This window comes from Somniosus microcephalus, chromosome 18 (genome assembly GCF_052327205.1).
Source record: "Somniosus microcephalus isolate GS21.2 chromosome 18, FLI_Smic_1.0, whole genome shotgun sequence".
Lineage (NCBI taxonomy): Eukaryota > Metazoa > Chordata > Chondrichthyes > Squaliformes > Somniosidae > Somniosus > Somniosus microcephalus.
The window spans coordinates 82,358,899-82,384,590 of NC_141004.1; the positions used below are offsets into that span (position 1 = coordinate 82,358,899).

Below are 25,692 nucleotides of genomic sequence, written 5' to 3' on the forward strand. Positions count from 1 at the left end.
GAGAGTTAAATGTGTGGCTCAAAGCCTGGTGTGGGAGAAATGGGTTTTCCTTCCTGGGACACTGGCATCAGTACTGGGACAGGAGAGAGCTGTTCCGTTGGGATGGACTTCACTTGGCTAGTGCTGGGACTAGAGTCCTGGCGAATCGAATAACTAGGACTGTAGAGAGGGCTTTAAACTAATTAGTGGGGGGGAGGTTTTAAGAGAGCGAAAAATAAAAATGACAGCGGAGAAGGCAACAGAGCAAGGTAGCAGTGGGGGAATTAAAAACCAGAGCGTGTCAGGAAGGGACAGAATGTATAATGATAAAGGTAAAGTAGTAAAAGGGGTAAAAGCAGGAATAAATTGTCAGAAAACATATTTGAAAGTTCTTTATCTGAATGCACGCAGCATTCATAACAAAATTGACGAGTTGACGGTACAAATAACTACACATGGGTATGATCTGGTGGCCATTACGGAAACATGGCTGCAAGATAATCATGACTGGGAACTAAACATACAAGGGTATTTGACAATTAGGAAGGACAGACAGGAAGGAAAGGGAGGTGGGGTTGCTATGTTAATCAAGGATGGAATCACTGCAAGTCAGAAATGATATTGGGTCAAAGGATCAGGATAGTGAAATAGTTTGGGTGGAGATAAGGAATAAGAAGGGGAAAAAGTCACTAGTGGGCGTAGTCTATAGGCCTCCTAACAGTTGCAACTCTGTTGGTCGGAGTATAAATCAGGAAATAGTTGGGGCTTGTAATAAGGGAACAGCTATAATCATGGGGGATTTTAACTTTCATATTGACTGGACTAATCAAATTGGGCATGGCAGCCTTGAGGAAGAGTTCATAGAGTGTATTAGGGACGGGTTCCTTGAGCAGTATGTAACTGAACCAACCAGGGGGCAGGCAATCTTAGATCTGGTCCTGTGTAATGAGACAGGATTAATAAAAAATGTCCTAGTAAGGGATCCCCTTGGAATGAGTGACCATAATATGGTTGAATTCCAAATTCAGTTTGAGGGTGAGAGAGTTGGATCTCAAACAAGCATACTGAGCTTAAATAAAGGAGACTATGAAGGTATGAGAGTAGAATTGACTAAAGTGGACTGGGAAAACAGATTAAAGTGTAAGACGGTACAAGAGCAGTGGTCTACATTCAAGGAGATATTTCACATCTTTCAAGATAAATATATTCTGAGGATATAGAATGCAAAATATGGTAACAACTCACTTCGCATAGCCAATGACCCTGTCAATCTAAAATGGAGGATCCTGTCAGCATAAAATGGTGGTGAAATGTCGACATCGCTGAGTCACTTGCATATTGTAAGAAATGATCATGTTAACTCAAGAAACTGTGAAGGCAGCAGGAAGTAAAATAAAAGCAGCTAATCTGACCTGTGGCTGCTAATATGGCTGGCACCCACGATGTCACACCTTGTTGGTGGAAACAGTGTAGGGCGGAGTGCAGAGGTTATACAGACAATAGGCGATCAGAAAACACATTACCGTGATTGCAAACGCATTACCATAATGATTAGGTGATCGTGAAACCATTACCAGGATATTTACTTAACTATAAACCATTCAGTGAAATGTGACTTCTTTGTTTCATACTGCCAGGCCAGGAAATCAAATTAAATGTATACGTGTACGGCTCGGGATTGGTGCAGACTGTACGATGTGTTAATGTCTTCTCAAATGCAAGTATAATAATGTGGCACACTGTATGAAAGATTGCTTGCTCTGGTTTAACCTGTCGGACTCTTCTGGAGTCAGGACTGTGCTGTATCAGAGTAAGTCTCCCGGGATGACGGAATAAAAACTGTTGAACTCAACCAGTATTCGACTCAGTGTTTGTACTGAACCAGATTGAGGACCAAAAGAATCCGTTTCAACAATTCCACTGAGGAAAAAGGGGAGTAAAAGAAAAGACAGCCATCCGTGGCTTAGTAAAGTAATAAAGGACAGTATCCGACTGAAAACAAGGGCATATAAAGTAGCCAAATCTAGTGGGAGGATAGAAGATTGGGAAGCATTTAAAAGCCAGCAAACAATAACTAAAAGATTAATTAAGAAAGGGAAGATAGATTATGAAAGTAAACTAGCAAAAAATATAAAAACAGATAGCAAGAGTTTCTACAGCTATATAAAAAGAAAAAGGGTGGCTAAAGTGAACGTTGGTCCCTTAGAGGATGGGACCGGGAAACTAGTGGTGGGGAACATGGAGATGGCAAAGACGCTGAACAAATATTTTGTATCAGTCTTTACAGTAGAGGACACTAAAAATATCCCAACACTGGACAAACAGGGGGCAATGGGGGCGGAGGAGCTAAAGATGATTAAAATCACTAAGGAGATGGTACTCAGTAAAATAATGGGACTTAAGGCGGATAAATCCCCCGGACCTGATGGCCTACATCCTAGGGTCTTGAGAGAAGTGGCGGTAGGGATTGTGGATGCATTGGTGATTATTTTCCAGAACTCCCTGGACTCAGGAAAGGTCCTGGCAGATTGGAAAACTGCTAATGTAACACCCTTATTTAAGAAGGGAAGTAGACAAAAAGCTGGAAACTATAGACCAGTTAGCCTAACATCTGTGGTTGGCAAAATGTTGGAGTCCATTATTAAGGAAACAGTAACAGAGCATTTGGATAAACATAATTTAATAGGACAGAGTCAGCATGGTTTTATGAAGGGGAAGTCATGTTTGACAAATTTGCTCGAATTCTTTGAGGATGTAACATCCAGGGTGGATAAAGGGGAACCAGTGGATGTAGTGTATTTGGACTTCCAAAAGGCATTTGACAAAGTTCCACACAAAAGATTACTGATCAAGATAAGAAATCACGGGATTGGGGGTAATATACTGGCATGGGTGGAAGATTGGCTATCTAACAGAAAACAAAGAGTTGGGATAAGTGGTTCGTTCTCGGGCTGGCAATCAGTAACTAGTGGTGTTCCACAGGGGTCAGTGCTGGGACCCCAACTCTTTACAATCTATATTAACGATTTGGAGGAAGGGACCGAGTGCAACATATCCAAGTTTGCCGACGATACAAAGATGGGAGGGGAAGCAGTGAGTGAGGAGGACATAAAAAACCTGCAAAAGGACATAGACAGGCTAAGTGAGTGGGCAGAGATTTGGCAGATGCAATATAATGTTGGAAAGTGTGAGGTTATGCACTTTGGCATAAAAAATCAAAGAGCAAGTTATTATCTAAATGGAGAGAAACTGCAAAGTGCTAGGTACAAAGGGATCTGGGGGTCCTGGTGCATGAAACACAAAAAGTTAGTATGCAGGTGCAGCAGGTGATCAGGAAGGCCAGTGGAATCTTGGCTTTTATTGCAAGGGGGATGGAGTATAAAAACAGGGAAGTCTTGCTGCAGTTATACAGGGTATTGGTGAGGCCACACCTGGAATACTGCGTGCAGTTTTGGTTTCCATATTTAAGAAAAGATATACTTGCTCTCGAGGCGGTTCAGAGAAGGTTCACTCGGTTGATTCCGGAGATGAGGGGGTTGACGTATGAGGAAAGGTTGAGTAGGTTGGGACTCTACTCATTGGAGTTCAGAAGAATGAGAGGCGATCTTATCGAAACATAAGATTGTGAGGGGGCTTGATCGGGTGGATGCGGTGAGGATGTTTCCACTGATGGGTGAGACTAGAACTAGGGGGCATAAACTTAGAATAAGGGGCTGCCCTTTCAAAACTGAGATGAGGAGAAACTTCTTCACTCAGAGGGTAGTAAATCTATGGAATTTGCTACCCCAGAGAGCTGTGGAAGCTGCAACATTAAATAAATTTAAAATGGAGATAGACAGTTTCCTAGCAGATAAGGGAATTAGGGGTTACGGGGAGAGGGCAGGGAAGTGGATGTGAGTCTAGATTCGGATCAGCCATGATCCTATTGAATGGCGGAGCAGGCCCGAGGGGCCGTATGGCCTACTCCTGCTCCTACTTCTTATGTTCTTAGATGTCTCCTCCGACCGGGGGCCCCAGTTCACGTCGGAATTCTGGAACGCTGTCGCCCAAGGCCTCGGGTTGAGACACCACCGCATATCACCCTCGGGCTAACGGGCTGTGCGAACGGTTTCATCGCTCCATGAAGGCCGCGCTCCGGGCCAGCCTCTGGGATGACAGTTGGATCCACAGACTCCTGTGGGCCATGCTGGGACTCAGGACCGCCCCCAAGGAGGACCTCCAGTCCTCGTCCGCCGAGCTTGTCTACAGGCAGCCGCTGCGGGTTCCCGGGGATTTCGTCCCCAATGCCACAGACCCTTGGTCCACAGCCCGTCAGTGGTCCGCCCTCCTGGACAACGCCAAGGTTTTCGCGCCGGTCCCACTCTCTGAACCCCCAACCCCGCCAATCCCTCCACTGGTGACACAGCCTTCAAGCACATCAAACCTGCTCTGTAAAGTCCCCTCTCCACTTTCTCCACATTTATAAACATTTACAAACACCATCGCTGGGTCACCCTCCCACCATGGCTTCAGTTTGTTCCTTTTAGCTGTTATATTTTTGTTCCCCTCTGTGACTTAAAAAAAAATTCATTCCTGGGACCTGGGCATCGCTGTTAAGGCCAGCATTTATTGCCCATCTCTAATTGCCCTTGAGAAGGTGGTGGTGAGCCGCCTTCTTGAACCGCTGCAGTCCGTGTGGTGAAGGTGCTCCCACAGGGCTGTTAGGGAGGGAGTTCCAGGATTTTGACCCAGCGACGATGAAGGATCGGCGATATACTTCTAAGTCAGGATGGTGTGTGACTTGGAGGGGAACTTGGAGATGGTGGTGTTCCCATGTGCCTGCTGCCCTTGTCCTTCTAGGTGGAAGAGGTCGCGGGTTTGGGAGGTGCTGCCGAAGAAGCCTTGGCGAGTTGCTGCAGTGCATCTTGTAGATGGTACACACTGCAGCCACGGTACGCCAGTGGTGGAGGGAGTGAATGTTTAAGGTGGTGGATGGGGTGCCAATCAAGCGGGCTGCTTTGTCCTGGATGGTGTCGAGCTTCTTGAGTGTTGTTGGAGCTGCACTCATCCAGGCAAGTGGAGAGTATTCCATCACACTCCTGACTTGTGCCTTGTAGATGGTGGAAAGGCTTTGGGGAGTCAGGAGGTGAGACACTCGCCACAGAATACCTAGCTTCTGACCTGCTCTTGTTGCCACAGTATTTATGTGGCTGGTCCAGTTAAGTTCCTGTTCAATGGTGACCCCCAGGATGTTGATGGTGGCGGCGGTGGTAATGCCATTGAATGTCAAGGGGAGGTGGTTAGACTCTCGCTTGTTGGAGATAGTCATTGCCTGGCACTTCTGTGGCGCGAATGTTACCTGCCACTTATCAGCCCAAACCTGAACGTCGTCAAGGTCTTGTTGCATGTGGGCATGGACTGCTTCATTATCTGAGGAGTTGTGAATGGCACTGAACATAGAAACATAGAAACATAGAAGATAGGAGCAGGAGTAGGCCATTCGGCCCCTTGCACCTGCTCCGCCATTCAATGAGATCATGGCTGAACATCCAAATTCAGTACCCTGTCCCTGCCTTCTCCCCATATCCCTTGATCCCTTTAGCCTTAAGAAATATATCTAACTCCTTCTTGAATATATTTAATGATTTGGCCTCCACTGCCTTCTGTGGTAGAGAATTCCACAGGTTCACCACTCTCTGGGTGAAGTAATTCCTCCTCATCTCTGTTCTAAATGGCTTACCCCTTATCCTTAGACTGTGACCCCTGGTTCTGGACTCCCCGACCATCGGGAACATCCTTCCTGCATCTAGTCTGTCCAGTCCTGTTAGAATTTTATAAGTTTCAATGAGATCCCCTCTCATTCTTCTAAACTCCAGCGAGTATAAGCCCAATCGACCCAATCTCTCCTCATACGTCATTCCTGCCATCCCAGGTATCAGTCTGGTGAATCTTCACTGCACTCCTTCCATGGCAAGAACATCCTTCCTCAGATAAGGCGACCAAAACGGCACACAATACTCAAGATGTGGTCTCACCAAGGCCCTGTGCAACTGCAGCAAGACATCCTTGTTCCTGTACTCGAACCCTCTTGCTACGAAGGCCAACATACCATTGGCCTTCTTAACCGCCTGCTGCACCTGCATGCTTACCTTCAGCGACTGGTGCACAAGGACACCCAGGTTTCGTTGCACTTCCCCTTCTCCCAATCTATTGCCGTTCAGATAATAATCTGCCTTCCTGTTTTTGCCACCAAAGTGGATAACCTCGCATTTATGCACATCATACTGCATCTGCCATGCTTCTGCCCAATCACCCAACCTGTCCAAATCATAGTGGAGTTTCTATGCATCCTCCTCACAGCACTCACGCCCACCCAGCTTTGTGTCGTCTGCAAACTTGGAGATATTACATCGAGTTAACTCGTCTGGATCATTTATATATATTGTGAATAGCTGGGGTCCTAGAGCCGATCTCTGCAGTACCTCACTAGTCACAGCCTGCCACTCGGAAAAAGAGACGTTTATTCCAACTCTTTGCTTCCTGTCTGCCAACCAGTTCTCTATCCAAGTCAGTACCTTGCCCCCATGTGCCTTAACTTTACACGCTAATCTCTTATGCGGGACCTTATCGAAAGCCTTCTGAAAGTCCAAATACACCACATCCACTGGTTCTCCCTTATCTATTTTAACAGTTACATCCTCAAAAAATTCCAGTAGATTAGTCAAGCACGATTTATCTTTTGTAAATCCATGTTGACTTTGTCCGATCCTATCACTGTTTTCCAAGTGCTCTGCTATTACATCTTTTATAATGGACTCTAGCATTTTCCCCACTACCGATGTCAGGCTTACCGGTCTATAATTCCCCGTTTTCTCTCTACCACCTTTTTTGAATAGTGGGGTAACATTAGCTACCCTCCAATCCATGGGAACTGTTCCAGAGTCTATCGAATTTTGGAAGATGACCAACAATGCATCTACTATTTCTAGGGCCACTTCCTTAAGTACCCTAGGATGTAGATTATCAGGCCCTGGGGATTTATCGGCCTTCAATCCCATCAATTTCCCTAACACCATTTCCCTACAAATACTGATTTCTTTCACTTCCTCCCTTTCATTAGACCCTATGTTCCCCGACATCTCTGGGAGGTTATTTGTGTCCTCCTTTGTGAAGACAGAACCAAAGTATGTATTTAATTGGTCTGCCATTTCTTTGTTCCCCATTATAAATTCCCCTGATTCTGACTGCAAGTGACCTATGCTTGACTTCACCAATCTTTTTCTCTTCACATATCTATAAAAGCTTTTACAGTCAGTTTTTATGTTCCCTGCAAGCTTACTCTCATACTCTATTTTCCTCCTCTTATTTAATCCCTTTGTCCTCCTTTGCTGAAACCTAAACTGCTCCCAATCCTCTAGTTTACTGTTTTTTCTGGCCAATTTATATGTCCTCTCCTTGGATCTTATGCTATCCCTAATTTCCCTTGTTAGCCACGGTTGAGTCAACTTTTTTGTTTTATTTTTATGCCATACAGGGATGAACAAATTCTGTAGTTCATCCATGCGATCTTTGAATGTTTGCCATTGCCTATCCACCGTCAACCCTTTGAGTAACATTCCCCAATCAATCCTACCCAACTCGCGCCTCATACCATCGTAGTTTCCTTTATTTAAATTCAGGACCCTAGTCTCTGAGTCAACTACTTCACTCTCCATCTTAATGAAGAATTCTATCATATTATGATCGCTCCAACCCAAGGGGCCTCGTACAACAAGATTGCTAATTAATCCTTGCTCACTACATAATATCTAGTCTAAGATGGCCTGATCTCTAGTTGGTTCCTCGACATATTGGTCCAGGAAACCATCCCGTATACGCTCCAGGAATTCCTCCTCCACAGTATTGTTACTAATTTGGTTAGCGCAATCTATATGTAGATTAAAGTCACCCATGATAACTGCTGTGCCCTTATTGCACGCGTCTCTAATTTCCTGTTTAATGCCATCCCCAACCTCTGCATTACTGTTTGGAGGTCTATATACCACTCCCACTAACATTTTCTGCCCCTTGGTATTTCTCAGTTCTACCCATACAGATTCCACATCATCAGAACTAATATCCTTCCTTTCAATTGTGTTAATCCCCTCTTTAACCAGCAATGCTACCCCACCTCCTCTTCCTTTTTGCCTATCTTTCCTGAATATTGAATACCCCTGGATGTTGAGTTCCCAGCCTTGGTCACCCTGGAGCCATGTTTCCGTAATCCCAATCATATCATATCCATTTACCTCTATTTGCGCAGCTAATTCATCCAACATATTACGAATGGTCCTCGCATTAAGACACAAGGCCTTCAGGCTTGTTTTTTTAACACTCTTAAACCTTTTAGAATTATTATTTACTATGGCCATGTTTGATTTAAACCCTTGATTTCTCTGACTGCCACCTTTGTATTTCTCCTTCCTGTCTTTTGTTTCTACCCTTGTTTCCCTTTCCTCTGTCTCCCCGCTCAGGTTCCCAACCCCCTGCCATTTTAGTTTAAACCCTCCCCCAGAGCACTAGCAAACATTCCCCCTAGGACATCAGTCCCAGTCCTGCCCAGGTGCAAACCGTCCAGTTTGTACTGGTCCCACCTCCCCCAGGACCGGTTCCAATGTCCCAGGAACTTGAATCCCTCCCCCTTGCACCATTCCTCTAGCCACGTATTCATCTGAAATATCCTTCTATTTCTACTCTGACTAGCACGTGGCACTGGTAGCAATCCTGAGATTACTACCTTTGAGGTCCTATTTTTAAATTTACCTCCTAACTCCCTATATTCAGCTTTTAGGACCTCATCCCATTTTTTACCTATATCGTTGATACCTATATGCACCATGGCAACTGGCTGTTCACCCTCCCCTTCCAAAATGTTCTGCAGCCGCTCTGTGACATCCTTGACCCTTGCACCAGGGAGGCAACATACCATCCTGGAGTCACGTTTGTGGCCGCAGAAATGCCTATCTATTCCCCCTACAATAGAATCCCCTATTACTATAGCTCTCCCACTCTTTTTCCTCCCGTCCTATGCAGCAGAACCACCCACGGTGCCAGGAAGTTGGCTGCTGCTGCCTTCCCCTGATAAGCCTTCCTCCCCAACAATATCCAAAGCGGTATATCTGTTTGAGAGGGGGATGGTCACAGGGGACCCCTGCACTACCTGTCTGCGCCTACTACTCTGCCTGGTGATCACCCATTCTCTTCCTGCCTGTGCAGCCTTTACCTGCAATGTGACCAACTCTCTAAACATGTTTTCCACGACGTCCTCAGCATCACGAATGATCCAGTGTGTATCCACTCGCAGCTCCAGTGCCGCAATGCGGTCTGTCAGTAGCTGCAGCTGGATACACTTCCCGCACACACGGTCGTCAGGGACACAGGAAGTGTCCCTGATTTCCCACATAGTGCAGGAGGAGCATGCCACGGGGCCGAGCTGTCCTGCCATGACTTACCCTTTAATTAATTCAAATTAACTTAAATCAAATCAATACCACCAATTAAATGATATACTCAAGGGCCCTTGGTTACTAGCACTAGAAACTATAACCACAAAAAATTAAGACCTTCTAAACTTTATAAACTATGAACCTTAACTGTCAAACTAACCTGGCCATACTCACCCAATCAGCTGCTCCCTCCTGCCCGTGTCATGTTTTGAATCGTGACGTGGCTCTGGAACGCCGCCGCCGGTCTGAAATTGGTAAGCCTCTGTGAAGAAAGCCCACGAAAGTGAGTTTAAATACTCACCGGGCCTCGGGACTCTGGTCTCACCGCTCCCTCACTGTAAAATGTGAAAGGAACATTAAAAATAAACTTTCCCAGGCTCAGTCATCAGCGAACATCCCCATTTCTGACCTTATGTTGGAGGGAAGGTCATTGATGAAGCAGCTGAAGATGGTTGGGCCTAGGACACTGCCCTGAGGAACTCCTGCAGCAATGTCCTGGGGCTGTGATGATTGACCTTCAATCACCACAACCATCTTCCTTTGTGCTAGGTATGACTCCAGCCAGTGGAAAGTTTTCCCCCCGATTCCCATTGACTTCAGTTTTGCTAGGGCTCCTTGATGCCACACTCGGTCAAATGCTGCCTTGATGTCAAGGCCAGTCACTCTCACCTCGCCTCTGGAATTCAGCTCCTTTGTCCATGTTTGGACCGAGGCTTTAATGAGGTCTGGAGCTGAGTGGTCCTGGCGGAACCCAAACTGGGCGTCGGGTAGCAGGTAATTTGTGAGTAAGTGCTGCTTGATAGCACTGTCGATGACACCTTGCATCACTTTGCTGATGATTGAGAGTAGACTGATGGGGCGGTAATTGGCTGGGTTGGATTTGTCCTGCTTTTTGTGGACAGGACATGTCTCAGAATATTTTCTATATTCAAGGTGTTAACTCGATGCCAGTTGCTGTAATTGGTGTCCCCTCTCTCTCTCTCTCTCTCTCTCTCCCAGGGCCCCTATGCCTGCCTGACACTCAGTGCTCCTACTACTCAGCACTCATCCACAGCCCCAACTACCCAGAGTCCTACCCAGCCAGTCAGGATGTCTACTGGTTCCTCAAGTTGATCAAAAACGTCAGTGTTGATGGTGAGTGTGCGACAGGAAGCTCCGTGTGGAAATCAGGTAAACTGAATAGAATTTCATGCTTCTCCCTATCGTCCAGCTGAAGATCAGCTAAAGATCAGCACAAACGTTGCTGTTAAAACTGACCTTATAGATAGAGACATAGCGTGCAAAAGCAACGACATTGTGCGAAAATGGTATAAATCCCTGGTGAGGTCTCAGCTGGAGTACTGTATCCAATTCTGGACACCGCACTTTAGGAAGGATGTCAAGCCCTTGGAGAGGATGCAGAGGAGATTTACTGGAATGGTCCCAGGGATGAGGGACTTCAGTGATGTGGAGAGACTGGAGACACTGGGATTATTCTCCTTAGAGCAGAGACGGTTAAGAGGAGATTTGAGAGAAGTGTTCAAAATCATGAATGGTTTTGATAGAGTAAATAAGGAGAAACTATTTCTAGTGGCAGCATGGTCAGTAACCAGAGGACAAAGATTTAAGGTGATTGGCCAAAGAACCAGAGGCGACATGAGGAAACAGTTTTTTACACAGTGAGTTGTTGTGATCTGGAAATCGCTGCCTGAAAGGGCGGTGGGAGCAGATTCAACAGTAACTTTCAAAAGGGAATTGGAGAAATACTCGAAGGGAAACATTAGCAGGGCTGTGGGGAAAGGACAGGGCAGTGGGACTAATTGGAGAGATCTTTCAAAGAGCAGGCACAGGCACGATGGGCTGAATGGCCTCCTTCAGTGCAGTGTGATTCTATGATTCTAATCCCAGAGAGTCATCTTAAATAGTTGTTTAACCAATTTCTCTAGTTTCTGGTGAAGTTACACCAGGGCTCAACGTTTCTCAACAATCCCATCAGCAGGAGGGAATCAGTGACGGCGAGAGGCCGAACACGGCTCAGAAACACATTTCCAGTGCTGGGCATAGCTTGCTCTGACTGGCAAATGCCCCACAGGTCATTCTATGCCAGTACCAATGGGTACTTCAAAATTACATCGGGTTTGCACGGACTAATGAGGTTCCCAGCTGTTTCCAACCAATGCCTGGGCCGCCCATTTCAAGGCCCCAACCAAAGCGGCGACGACACAAATGTCAGTGTTTCAGCACAAGCAGTCCTTAAAGGGTTACTGCTGCAAAAAAGTTTAAAACCCTAGGTCTGTAAATGCTGCCAGGTGTTTATTGCCAGGATGTTGGGTTGCCCCACACTGGAGATATTAGCAGTCAGTGGAATGAAGCGCAGTAAGTGGCACACTCTCGGTTTTTCCATTGTGTGAAATGACAGTCATTTTCTCAAGAAGCCTGTTCTTGTCGATCTCCCTCTGAGGATCGGTGGACTTGTGTCAGTCAATCACTGTTTGCACTGACTGGTGACACATTGAGCCGTGTAGTCCCGGGTAGTTTCGAGGGCGGATAGCAGGGCTGCTCAATTTAAACCCGACTTGCCCAGCAGAAACCGAGCATGTGGGCAGTTAAAATGTCCCGAGTTACTTACTACCCCCCTCCCCCCTCCGCTGGAGACACTCGGGGCTTGAGGCTCCCGGTTTTCACCTGCTCTCCTGCGAGATCCTTCTTTAATCTGAACTCAGGCCCCTGCACGTGGGAGTCACTGCGGTTTGCCTGCTAAAGCCGACCCGGGACAAGAGGATGGGCCCCGGGAGAAGGGAAAGTGTTTTTCTTTCACTTGTGGGGCTGGGAGGATCCGGCTCCTCCCCCTTCCTGAATGTGAGGTGCCCCAGAACCCGAGGTGCCCCCGGAACCCGAGGTGCCCCCAGAGCCCGAGGTGCCCCCAGAACCCGAGGTGTCCCCAGAACCCGAGGTGTCCCCAGAACCCGAGGTGCCCCCAGAACCCGAGGTGCCCCCAGAACCCGAGGTGTCCCCAGAACCCGAGGTGTCCCCAGAACCCGAGGTGTCCCCAGAACCCGAGGTGTCCCCAGAACCCGAGGTGCCCCCAGAACCCGAGGTGCCCCCAGAACCCGAGGTGCCCCCAGAACCCGAGGTGCCCCCGGAGCCCGAGGTGTCCCCAGAACCCGAGGTGCCCCCAGAACCCGAGGTGCCCCCAGAACCCGAGGTGCCCCCGGAGCCCGAGGTGTCCCCAGAACCCGAGGTGTCCCCAGAACCCGAGGTGTCCCCAGAACCCGAGGTGCCCCCAGAGCCCGAGGTGTCCCCAGAACCCGAGGTGTCCCCAGAACCCGAGCTCCCCCAGAACCCGAGGTGCCCCCAGAACCCGAGGTGCCCCCAGAACCCGAGCTCCCCCAGAACCCGAGCTCCCCCAGAACCCGAGCTCCCCCAGAACCCGAGGTGCCCCCAGAACCCGAGGTGCCCACAGAGCCCGAGGTGCCCCAGAACCCGAGGTGCCCCCAGAACCCGAGCTCCCCCAGAACCCGAGCTCCCCCAGAACCCGAGGTGCCCCCAGAACCCGAGGTGCCCCCAGAACCCGAGCTCCCCCAGAACCCGAGCTCCCCCAGAACCCGAGGTGTCCCCAGAACCCGAGGTGCCTCCAGAACCCGAGCTCCCCCAGAACCCGAGCTCCCCCAGAACCCGAGGTGCCCCCAGAACCCGAGGTGCCCCCAGAGCCCGAGGTGCCCCCAGAACCCGAGGTGCCCCCAGAACCCGAGCTCCCCCAGAACCCGAGGTGCCCCCAGAACCCGAGGTGCCCCCAGAACCCGAGGTGCCCCAGAACCCGAGCTCCCCCAGAACCCGAGGTCCCCCAGAACCCGAGGTGCCCCCAGAACCCGAGGTGCCCCCAGAACCCGAGGTCCCCCAGAACCCGAGGTGCCCCCAGAACCCGAGGTCCCCCAGAACCCGAGGTACCCCCAGAACCCGAGGTGTCCCCAGAACCCGAGGTGCCCCCAGAACCCGAGGTACCCCCAGAACCCGAGGTGTCCCCAGAACCCGAGGTGCCCCCAGAACCCGAGGTGCCCCCAGAACCCGAGGTACCCCCAGAACCCGAGGTGCCCCCAGAACCCGAGGTGCCCCCAGAACCCGAGCTCCCCCAGAACCCGAGGTGCCCCCAGAACCCGAGCTCCCCCAGAACCCGAGGTGCCCCAGAACCCGAGGTGCCCCCAGAACCCGAGGTGCCCCAGAACCCGAGCTCCCCCAGAACCCGAGCTCCCCCAGAACCCGAGGTGCCCCCAGAACCCGAGGTGCCCCCAGAACCCGAGCTCCCCCAGAACCCGAGGTCCCCCAGAACCCGAGGTGCCCCCAGAACCCGAGGTGCCCCCAGAACCCGAGGTCCCCCAGAACCCGAGCTCCCCCCAGAACCCGAGCTCCCCCAGAACCCGAGCTCCCCCAGAACCCGAGGTGCCCCCAGAACCCGAGCTCCCCCAGAACCCGAGGTCCCCCAGAACCCGAGCTCCCCCAGAACCCGAGGTCCCCCAGAACCCGAGGTGCCCCCAGAACCCGAGCTCCCCCAGAACCCGAGCTCCCCCAGAACCCGAGGTGTCCCCAGAACCCGAGGTACCCCCAGAACCCGAGGTGCCCCCAGAACCCGAGGTGCCCCCAGAACCCGAGCTCCCCCAGAACCCGAGGTGCCCCCAGAACCCGAGGTGCCCCCAGAACCCGAGGTGCCCCCAGAACCCGAGCTCCCCCAGAACCCGAGGTGCCCCCAGAACCCGAGGTCCCCCAGAACCCGAGGTGCCCCAGAACCCGAGGTCCCCCAGAACCCGAGGTGCCCCCAGAACCCGAGGTCCCCCAGAACCCGAGGTCCCCCAGAACCCGAGGTGCCCCCAGAACCCGAGGTGCCCCAGAACCCGAGGTCCCCCCAGAACCCGAGCTCCCCCAGAACCCGAGGTCCCCCAGAACCCGAGGTGCCCCCAGAACCCGAGCTCCCCCAGAACCCGAGGTCCCCCAGAACCCGAGGTGCCCCCAGAACCCGAGGTGCCCCCAGAACCCGAGCTCCGCCACCTACTTGTCACCTGATTTTCTGCAGGCTGGCATTCTGGGATGGGTCGTATGTTAATGTGGGACGTGAGTTCAAATTGCCCCAGGGCCTGATTTCGGCAGCAGAGACTGAGTTTGACACCCACCCAAAACCTGCCTGGAGTTAAAATTGGGGCCTTATTCTGTGCGGAGTCAGCTGACCTCAGTTCGGTCTGCAATTAATGACAAAGGTAGACTTGTCTCTCGGAATGTCCCAAAGCCCTCACAACCAATAAACGCCTCTGAGGAGCAGTCACTGGTGCTTTATAGGTCAACGCTACAAGGCAGTAGAGTTTGGGACAATGAGCCTCAGTGCCCTTCACCTCAATGGCCTCACCCCTCACTATCTCTCTAACCTCCTCTAGCCCTAAATTCCTTCAAAGAACTCTGCGTTCCTCCAACTCTGGCTTCTTGAGCATCGCCCACCTCCTTTGCCTCGCCATTGGCGGCTGTGCCGTCAGCCATCTTAGGCCCAAAGCTCTGGAATTCCCTCCCTAAACATCTCTGCCTCTTTCTCCTCCTTTAAGACACTTCTTAAAACCTATCTCTTTGACCAGGCTTTTAGTCATCTTTCCTAATAGCTCCTCATGTGGCTCGGTGTTTGATTTTCTCTGATAACGCTCATGTGAAGCGCCTTGGGATGTTTTACTACATTAAAGGCGCTATATAAATGTAAGGTGCTGCAGGGAGGGGAGAATCAGCCAGTGCTCCCACTCCTGATCCTGCCTCACATGCCCCTGTGTAGGTCAGGTGAGGACAGGATTAGGCTGGCCTATGGTAGGCTGGCCTATGATGTCCTCGCCAGTCAATTAGCTTGTTCTAGGTTCACAGATCAAAAGTGGACACTCCCTTGAGGCTGGCTGGCCCCCACCAACCTGCACCCCAGCAAGACTCGGGGCAGGAAAAGCAAAATAAATAATGAGCCAAACAATACCCCTGAGGGATACTTTCATTCTTAGTGCCAACTGTGTGATCCTATGGCCTAGGATAGTGGTGTGGTATCCAATAGGGAAAAGGCAGTAATTCTTAAATTATCAGAGAGTGGGGAAGGCAAGATTGAGGTTGGCACAGCAAGAGGTGAACATTGGACATGGAGAGGCCTAAAAGAGGTGAGTGAGTCAATTCGGTCTTTCACTTTAGCTGCTTTGGGGTAAAAGGTCCTCGGAGCCACTGCTTGGTGCCCCAGGAGTGTCTATCTCAGCATCGCAAACTTCCAGCCCGTGATCTCCATCCATATTGGTGAGCCTGGAATCACAAACTTCAACGGCTCTAGACTCTGGCCCACTAAGGCTTCAGGTCCAGGTGGCTAACTGTGTCGCTGGTGAGAAGCCTCCTGATGTATCTGTAGGGTTGAACAGTTTCTGTGACGATTGCTCATAAAATACTATCAGTGCTGCATTTGTGTTTGTGGTCTCCAGCTGCAGTGATCAGGGTTGAAGAGTTCCATGTGGAGAAGGATCATGACTGGGTCAACATTGGAGTCAGGAATCACTTGGACAGTAGGACTGTACGCGAGTCCCTCACTGGGATCCTGAGGCGGGGACAGACCTATCGAATTCCATTTTCCTTTGGTTTCCAAGTCTACATACACTTCCATTCAGACAACACCGTCCAGTTCAAAGGATTCAGGTTCAGTTACAGCATTGGTGAGTTTGGCTGTCAGCCGTGGCTCAGCAGAAGCACATCCTCATCGCAGTCACAAGATGATGGGTTCAAGTCCATCTCCAGACACTTCAGCCCACAGTCCAGGCTGACACACCCAGTTCAGTACTGAGGGAGCGCCGCACTGTCGGAGGGGCAGTGCTGCACTGTCGGAGGGGCAGTACTAAGGGAGCGCCGCACTGTCGGAGGGGCAGTACTGAGGGAGCGCCGCACTGTCGGAGGGGCAGTGCTGCACTGTCGGGGGGGCAGTACTGAGGGAGCGCCGCACTGTCGGAGGGGCAGTGCTGCACTGTCGGAGGGGCAGTACTGAGGGAGCGCCGCACTGTCGGAGGGGCAGTACTGAGGGAGTGCTGCATTGTTGGAGGGGCGGTACTGAGGGAGTGCAGCACTGTTGGAGGGGCAGTACTGAGGGAGTGCAGCACTGTTGGAGGGGCAGTACTGAGGGGGCGCTGCACTGTTGGAGGGGCAGTACTGAGGGAGTGCAGCACTGTTGGAGGTCAGTACTGAGGGGGCGCTGCACTGTCGGAGGGGCAGTACTGAGGGAGCGCAGCACCGTCGGAGGGGCAGTACTGAGGGAGTGCTGCACTGTCGGAGGGGCAGTACTGAGGGAGTGCCGCACTGTCGGAGGGGCAGTACTGAGGGAGCGCTGCACTGTCGGAGGGGCAGTACTGAGGGAGCACTGCACTGTCGGAGGGGCAGTACTGAGGGAGCACTGCACTGTCGGAGGGGCAGTACTGAGGGAGTGCCGCACTGTTGGAGGGGCAGTACTGAGGGAGCGCTGCACTGTCGGAGGGGCAGTACTGAGGGAGCACCGCACTGTCGGAGGGGCAGTACTGAGGGAGCGCCGCACTGTCGGAGGGGCAGTACTGAGGGAGCACCGCACTGTCAGAGGGGCAGTACTGAGGGAGCACTGCACTGTCAGAGGGGCAGTACTGAAGGAGTGCTGCACTGTCGGAGGGGCAGTACTGAGGGAGCACCGCACTGTCGGAGGGGCAGTACTGAGGGAGCACTGCACTGTCGGAGGGTCAGTACTGAGGGAGCGCTGCACTGTCGGAGGGGCAGTACTGAGGGAGCGCTGCACTGTCGGAGGGGCAGTACTGAGGGAGCGCTGCACTGTCGGAGGGGCAGTACTGAGGGAGCGCTGCACTGTCGGAGGGGCAGTACTGAGGGAGCGCTGCACTGTCGGAGGTGTCGTCTTTCAGATGACATGTTAAACCGAGATCCTGTTTGTTTTCTTGTCGATGAAAAAGATACCCGGGTGCAATTCCAAGAAGAGCAGGGGAGTTCTTTATCTCCCAGAGCCAGGTTGTGTGTTATGGACTATCTGAGGGGCCGGTGGCATTCGTGGACGTGAGTTCAAATCCCACCGCGGCAGCTGGGAATTAAAATTCAGTTAATTAAATAAATCTGGAATAAAAAGCTAGTGTCAGTAATGGTGACCATGAAACTATCGGATTGTCGTAAAAACCCATCTGGTTCACTGATGTTCTTTAGGGAAGGCAATCCGCCGCCGTTACCCGGTCTGGCCTATATGTGACTCCAGACCCACAGCAGTGTGGTTGAATTTTAACTGGCCCAGCAAGCCACTCAGTTGTAACAAACCGCTACGAAACACAATAATAAGAATGAAACCGGACGGACCACCGGCAACGACCCCGGCACCGGCTACGGACACGGCAACGGCACACCCAGCCCAGTCGATCCTGCAAAGTCCTCCTCACCAACATCTGGGGACGTGTGCCAAAATCGGGAGAGCTGTGCCACAGACTAGTCAAGCAACAGCCTGACACAGTCATACTCACAGAATCAGACCTTTCAGCCAATGTCCCAAACTCCTCCATCACCATCCCTGGGTATGTCCTGTCCCACCGGCAGGACAGGCCCACCAGGGGTGGTGTCACAGTGGTATACAGTCGGGAGCGAGTGGCCCTGGGAGTCCTCAACATTGACTCCGGACCCCATGAAGTCTCATGGCTTCAGGTCAAGCATGGGCAAGGAAACCTCCTGCTGATCACCACCTACCGCCCTCCCTCAGCTGTTGAATCAGTACTCCGCCATGTTGAACACCATTTGGAAGAAGCACTGAGAGTAGCAAGGGCACAGAATGTACTCTAGGTGGGGGACTTCAATGTCCATCACCAAGAGTGGCTCGGTAGCACCACTACTGACCGAGTCCTGAAGGACATAGCTGCCAGTCTGGGCCTGTGACAGGTGGTGAGAGAACCAACACGAGGGAAAAACTACTTGACGAGAACATGGCAGATGGAATATAATGTGGATAAATGTGAAGTTATCCACTTTGGTAGAAAAAACAGAAAAGCAGAGTATTTCCTAAATAGTGAAAGATTGGGGAATGCAGATGCTCAAAGGGACCTGGGTGTCCTTGTACATGAGTCACTGAAAGTGAATGTGCAGGTGCAGCAAGCCATATGGTATGCTGGCCTTCATTACAAGAGGATTTGAGTACAGGAGTAAAGAAGTCTTGCTCCAATTATATAGGGCCTTGGTGAGACCACACCTGGAGTACTGTGTACAATTTTGGTCTCCTTACCTAAGAAAGGATATTCTTGCCATAGAGGGAGTGCAACGAAGGTTCACGAGATTGATTCCTGGGAATGGGGGGACTGTCGTATGAGAAGAGATTGAATAAACTAGGCCTGTATTCTCTTGAATTCAGAAGAATGAGAGGGGATCTCATTGAAACATACAAAATTATTACAGGGCTTGTTCAGGTGGATGCTGGGAGAATGTTTCCCTTGGCTGGGGAGTCTAGAACATGGGGCCACAGCCTCAGGATAAAGGGTAGGCCATTCAGGACTGAGATGAGAAGACATTTCTTCACACAGAGGGTGGTGAATCTTTGGAATTCTCTACCCCAGAGGGCTGTGGAGGCTCAGTCATTGGGTATATTCAAAACAGAAGTCGATAGATTTCTGACTAGTAAAGGGGATCAAGGGATATGGCGATAGGGCCGGTGAATGGAGTTGAGGTAGAAGATCAGCCATGATCTCACTGAATGGCGGAGCAGGCTCGAAGGGCCAAATGGCCTACTCCTGTTCTTATTTCTTATGTTCTTATGTTGACCTCGTCCTCACCAATCTACCTGTCGCAGATGCATCTGTCCATGACAGTATTGATACCAGTGACCGCCGCACAGTCATTGTGGAGATGAAGTTCCGTCTTCACACTGAGGACACCCTTCATCGTGTTGTATGGCACTACCACCGTGCTAAATGGGATAGATTCAGAACAGATCTAGCAGCTCAAAACTCAGCATCCATGAGGCGCTGTGGGCCATCAGCAGCAGCAGAATTGTATTCCACCAAAATCTGTAACCTCAATCCCCAGCACATCCTTCACTCTACCGTTACCATCAAGCCAGGGAACCAACCCTGGTTCAATAAGGAGTGTAGAAGAGCATGCCAGGAGCAGCACCAGGCGTACCTAAAAATGAGGTGCCAACCTGGGGAAGCTGCAACACAGGACTACATGCATACTAAAAAGCAGAAGCAGCATGCTATAGACGGGGCTAAGCGATCCCACAATCAACGGATCAGATCAAAGCTCTGCAGTCCTGCCACATCCAGTCGTGAATGGTGGTGGACCATTAAACAACTAACAGGAGGAGGAGGCTCCATGAATATCCCCATCCTCAATGATGGTGGAGCCCAGCACGTGAGTGCAAAAGACAAGGCTGAAGCGTTTGCAACCATCTTCAGCCAGAAGTGCCGAGTGGATGATCCATATCGGCCTCCTCCTGAGGTCCCCACCATCACAGAAGCCAGTCTTCAGCCAATTCGATTCACTCCACATGATATCAAGAAACGGCTGAGTGCACTGGATACAGCAAAGGCTATGGGCCCCGACAACATCCCAGCTATCGTGCTGAAGGCTTGTGCTCCAGAACTAGCTGCACCTCTAGCCAAGCTGTTCCAGTTTAGCTACAACACTGGCATCTATCCGACAATGTGGAAAATGTAATGATATCAGCAAATAGAGATGGTATTTGCCTGTTCGATTATGATGCCTTACCAGCATGATTGCATGTATTGATTGCTTGTGCCTGACCAGCAGAGGGCATGTGACTGAGACAAGCAAGGCAGTTCAGTTTAGTTTCAGTTTCGTTCTAGATGCATCACAAGCATGGAGTCTCCTGTAAATGTTGTTGAACTGAGTTGAACAAGCTTTAGATTAAAACACATTCTCTTTCATAAATGTCTCGTCATTGAACCCACAAAGAAATCAATACATGGTGTCAGAAGTGATTGAAAGAGATGAAGAGAAAAAATCTGAAGTTAAATAAGCTCTCCACAAATTAGCAAGCCAAAAGAGAACATCGTTGCTTACCGTTGGAGAATAGCTAACAAAGTGAAAAAATGGAAGGTTTACACCCACCGGCGACGCTTCAGTTAACAGGTAATGTGGCTGAAAATTGGAGGAGATTCAAACAACGTGTAGAGTTGTATTTAGCGGCAATCGGAGCGGACGAGAAAAGTGATAAGAAATCGTCATTGTTCTTACATGTCGTGGGTGATGAAGCGCTGGAGGTGTATAATAACTTCACATTCGCTGTTGATGGAGACAAACTGAAGCTAGATAAAATAATGGAACAGTTTGAGGCCTACTGCATACCTAAACATAACGTGACGTTTGAGAGGCACAGATTTTTCACATGTGTACAGAAAACGGGTGAGACTATTGATCAGTATGTGACTGAACTGAGAAACAGAAGCAAATCGTGTGAATTTGGGGGACTGACAGACTCGCTGATAAAAGACAGACTGGTGTGTGGTATTCCGAATAATGGTCTAAGGGAAAGACTGCTAAGAGAGCAAGATCTAGACTTGGGAAAAGCCATAGCACTGTGTAGGGCTACAGAGACTGTGAAGTTGCAGGCAAAGGAGCTGTTCAGTGATAGTAGCTGCAACGTGGATGCAGTGAGAAAGAACGGATACAAACCGTTTCACAAAAAGAGCGCCAATGTGAAAAAAGAGGCGTGGCCAGCGAACGAAAATGAAAGAGACAATCGAAAGTCATGTAGTCGATGCGGTACACAGCATCCACCAAAAAAGTGTCCAGTATATGGTAAAAAATGCAATAGTTGCAACAAAAACAACCATTATGCCCATTGCTGCAAGAACCATGTGCAACAAAGCAAGGTCCATGCAGTAGATGAAAGCGACATAGAGGAGTTCTATGTAGATGTTGTGTCTGAAAACAAAAAAAAAGAAAGAGACTGGATGTTGACACTAAAAGTGAATGACATACACATTCCATTTAAATTGGATACTGGAGCACAAGTTAATGTGATATCAGAGACTGATTTTAAGAAAATTAGACCCAGACCAAAGATACATGGAATCAAAGTGAAAGTGACAGGATACTCAGGTACTGAAATACCAGTGAAAGGAAGATGCATTGTCAAAGTAACACACAAGGACAGAGAGCACACGCTAGCATTAATCGTGGTGCCAAAGGATGTGCAAACCATACTAGGTTTAAAAGCCTGTGAGAGACTGAACCTGGTAAAGAGAGTCCTCGTTGTGGAAAGCGAAGGAGAGACAGTCTATGATGAACTGAATGTTGCGTACACACCGGGTAAGCTGATGTATACAGCAGACACGTTGTCCAGAGCTGTTGACTCAGGAGAGCCCGCAAACACAGTGAAAAGACTGAAGTACAAGGCAAAAGACAGTGGAACTGACTTCTACCAAAGCATGCTTGTATACCGCACAACGCCGCTCGAGTGTGGTAAGTCACCAGCCCAACTCCTGATGGGACGTCGGCTAAGGTCAAACCTACCCATCCCGGAGAACCTCCTGAAAACAAAAGAGGGGGAGAAAGTGAGGAAGTTCAAAGAACAACAGAAAGAAAAGCAAAAGTACTACTATGACAGAGGAATACAAAACCTACCTGAACTCCACACTGGTGACCAAGTAGGGGGTCAAAGACAAAACAAACATATGGACTCAGAGGGGAACTGTCCTGAGTGAAGTTCAACCAAGATCATACACCATTCAGACAGATGAGGGTGCTGTCCTGCGAAGAAATCGTCGAGATCTTCTCATGGGACCAGCCAAAGCAGGTCAAGAGACTGATACTGTTGAACAACCAGATCACACAGCTGAGAACCAATCATCTGAGGCAACAACTCAGATTCAAGGACAATCAATCAGAAAATCCTCAAGACACGTGAAGCCTCCTGAGGGACTCATTGAGCAAATTTAAGGACTATTGTTATAGAAGGAAGTAATGTTATCTTATTCTTTCTTCAAGTTCTAGTGTATTGACATATTTCATGTGAACACACAAAGCAAGGTTAAAAAACCTTGATCATGATAATGATAATGTAAGTTCATTAAGTGTTACAGTTAAAATGCAGATTAATACAAAGAAAACATGTTGTTAGTTAAAAGTAAAATACTTTTGTTTTAAGGAAAGGAGATGTAATGATATCAGCAAATAGAGATGGTATTTGCCTATTTGATTATGATGCCTTAATAGCATGTTTGCAGGTATTGATTGCTTGTGCCTGACCAGCAGAGGTCATGTGACCGAGACAAGCAAGGCAGTGCAGTTTAGTTTCAGTTTCGTTCTAGATGCATCACTAGCATAATGTCTCCTGTAAATGCTGTATAAAGAGTTGAACAAGCTTAAGATTAAAAGACATTGGCCTAGAAATTCAGTTGGTTGCACCAGCCGTTAGCGCCTTAGGAGGAGTAGATGTCGGGCGCTAGGCGGGTAGCGCCCGGGCGCAGCGCGAACTGCGCCTCGCCCCAACTTCACTAGAGATTTAGCGGCGGCGCAAAGTCTTTGCGCGCGCTCAGCTGCGCGCGTAGATCGTGACGTCATTTCCTCGTGCAACGCCCTTTGTGCGCCCCCAACCGGAACTTCAGTGGCAACGCCCCATTGTGCGCCTGGCGCCCCTAGCGACTGTTAGAGTGGAACGGTGCTCAGCCGATGCGGGGCGCGGGGGGCGCAAATTAAAGGGCACTCCTCCTGCACTATAAAAGGCTGCCATTTCACAGCACTCCCTCTTGAGAAACGGATCTTTGGAGAGAGACCAAGGTAGATAGCTTTCTGCTTTGGCCCAACACTCGGACAGGTACTTCTGGCTTCAGGCCACAGCTTTCCATTAGTCTTTGCCTTCATTGACATCTCATTGTTTGCCAGCATATTATGGGGGCTGCAATGGGTGTCAATGCTGGCTTTCTCAATTACATCCAAAGGGCTCACAGACGCCGTGAGAGAGTGGCAGCCCTGGCTAGACGGAGAGGGGGTAACAGGCGTCGGCAAAGGAGGCCTTACCCCCCCAGGGTATACCGCCAGCAGTTCTCCTATCTCAACATGTCTGAGGAGCAGTGTGTTCGGAGGCTGCGATTCAGAAGGGACGTGGTCACAGAGATCTGCCAGCTGCTTGGCTGTGATCTGCAGCCACAGCTGAGGAGCAGGACGTCTCTGTCGGTGGCAGTGAAGGTGACGGTGGCTCTCAACTTCTATGCCACCGGCTCCTTCCAATCCGCTACTGGGGACATTGCCAACATCTCCCAGTTCGCCATGCATTGCTGCATCCGCCAGGTGACCAATGCCCTTTTCAAAAGGAGACGTCAGTTCATCTCCTTCTCCATGGCCCTTGCCAAGCAGCAACAGCGTGCAATGGGCTTTGCAGCATTCGCGGGCTTCCCCATGGTGCAGGGCGCCATTGACTGCACGCATGTGGCTTTGCGGGCACCTCTGGAGAATGCCGAGGATTACCGCAACCGGAAGGGCTACCATTCGCTGAACGTCCAGCTGGTGTGTGACCACAGGCAGCTCATCCTAGCTGTCAATGCCCGCTTTCCAGGTAGCAGCCACGATGCCTTCATCCTGCGACAGACTTCTGTGGCAGACATGTTCCAGGCCCAGCCTCACCCACGAGGATGGCTTATTGGGGACAAAGGCTATCCTTTGTGTACCTGGCTGATGACCCCGCTCCGTGCGCCCAGCACCCCTGCTGAAGAGGGATACAACGAGAGCCATCAAGCGACCAGGAACATCATCAAACAAACAACCGGCGTCCTGATGCAACAGTTCCGCTGTCTGGATCATTCCGGTGTAGCCCTACAGTATTCGCCGGAGCGAGTCTCCCATTTCGTGGTCGTTTGCTGCATGCTGCACAACCTGGCTATCCGCAGGACTCAGCCACTGCCACCACAGATTGGAGGACCACCTGAGGAGGAGGAGGAGGAGGAGGAGGAGGAGGAGGACCAGCACAGGAGGGAGGCAGAAAGTGCAAGGGCCGCCCATCGCCGGCTTATTGAACGTCGGTTCTAGGCCCCCTCTCAGGGACTGGCTTGTGCCAATGTCAGCAGATGAATGTAGCCGCTCCACAAGCCCTCAGCCGAGCAGGGCAACCAGGACTTAACCAAAAAACCATGCACACTGCAATTTAACAGCAATAATTTATTGAAAACCTCTGCCCTTCCCACATTACATGCTCATGTGGAGAAGCCCCCTCCAAAAACACAAAACTACCAGTCTCGGCCTTACAAAAAGAAAGAAAGACACCAGTCTCGGCCTTACAAAAAGAAAGAAAGACACCAGTCTCGGCCTTACACAAAAACAACTGCACCAGTGTCGGCCTTACAACAAGCACCAGGCATTTGTGCATACCTCTACTTTTTGCCCTGCGAGGGCGATGCCTTGCGCATCCTTGCCTGGCCCCTGCCCGCCCTGCTGCTCCTCCTCAATGGGAGCCCAGTGGCTGCAGCAAGGCTGGGGGAAGGCTGCTGAGGGGCAGATGGCGAGACGGCAGATGCCCTTGGGGGTCGGCCTGCACCAGCTCTGGCCTTGGAGGGGCCGGCTGCTGACTGCTCCAACTCTGGCTGGGCGGCAGCAGTCTGTCCAGCAGCTCGTGGCAGCTGCAATGGCGGAGTGGCAGTGTCGGCTGCAGGAATGGTGGCAACCTAGCAGATCGCAGGTGCTCGCTGGTCGCCTGAGACACTGGCACTCGCACGGGCCAGCACTGCAGCATGCGCAGCAAACAGCTGAAGAACAGACTGCTGGGCTGCTGCTGCGCAGCGAGTGCCCTGGTGATGCCTGGCTGATCCAGCGAGGGTGGCAGCAGTTAGTGCCCGTGTGGCCCTGGTCTGTGTCCGCATGACACCAGCCAGTGAATGGACGGCACGACTGAGCACTTGGCTAGAAGCCGACTGTGCTGCCGCGAAGTCCTGCAGACTCCTGGCCTGTGCTGCACTGAATAGTTCCAGACTCCTGGCCTGTGCTGCACTGAATTGTTGCACACTCCTGGCCTGTGCTGCTCCGAATTGCTGCACACTCCTTGACAAAGACTCAATGGAGTCAGGCATCCTTGCCACTGCAGCCATGAGCTCAGTGTGCCTGCGCTCAGCCTGGACGGCCATTTCCTCTAGGAGGCGCACCTCCTCTGCGCTGACCGTCGCAGGACTGGAGGCCACACTCACCCTCTGGGGAGAAGTCCGCCGAGCTTCCCCACCCCTCCCGCGTTGCTGCAGGCCGCTGGGCCCCGGAGCTTCACTCTCCTCCGACCCTTCCC

General features: G+C 50.7%; 1 protein-coding gene across 1 annotated transcript in view; it reads left to right on the forward strand.

Moving 5' to 3' along the window:
* LOC147105416 (uncharacterized) overlaps positions 1-25,692 on the forward strand; it is a 765,681-nt gene that overhangs the window by 184,885 nt on the left and 555,104 nt on the right. The window contains exons 3-4 of the mRNA XM_086011726.1: positions 10,443-10,577; positions 15,896-16,123. Coding sequence (XP_085867852.1) covers positions 10,443-10,577; positions 15,896-16,123 — 363 coding nt within the window. The remainder of the gene's footprint in view (positions 1-10,442; positions 10,578-15,895; positions 16,124-25,692) is intronic.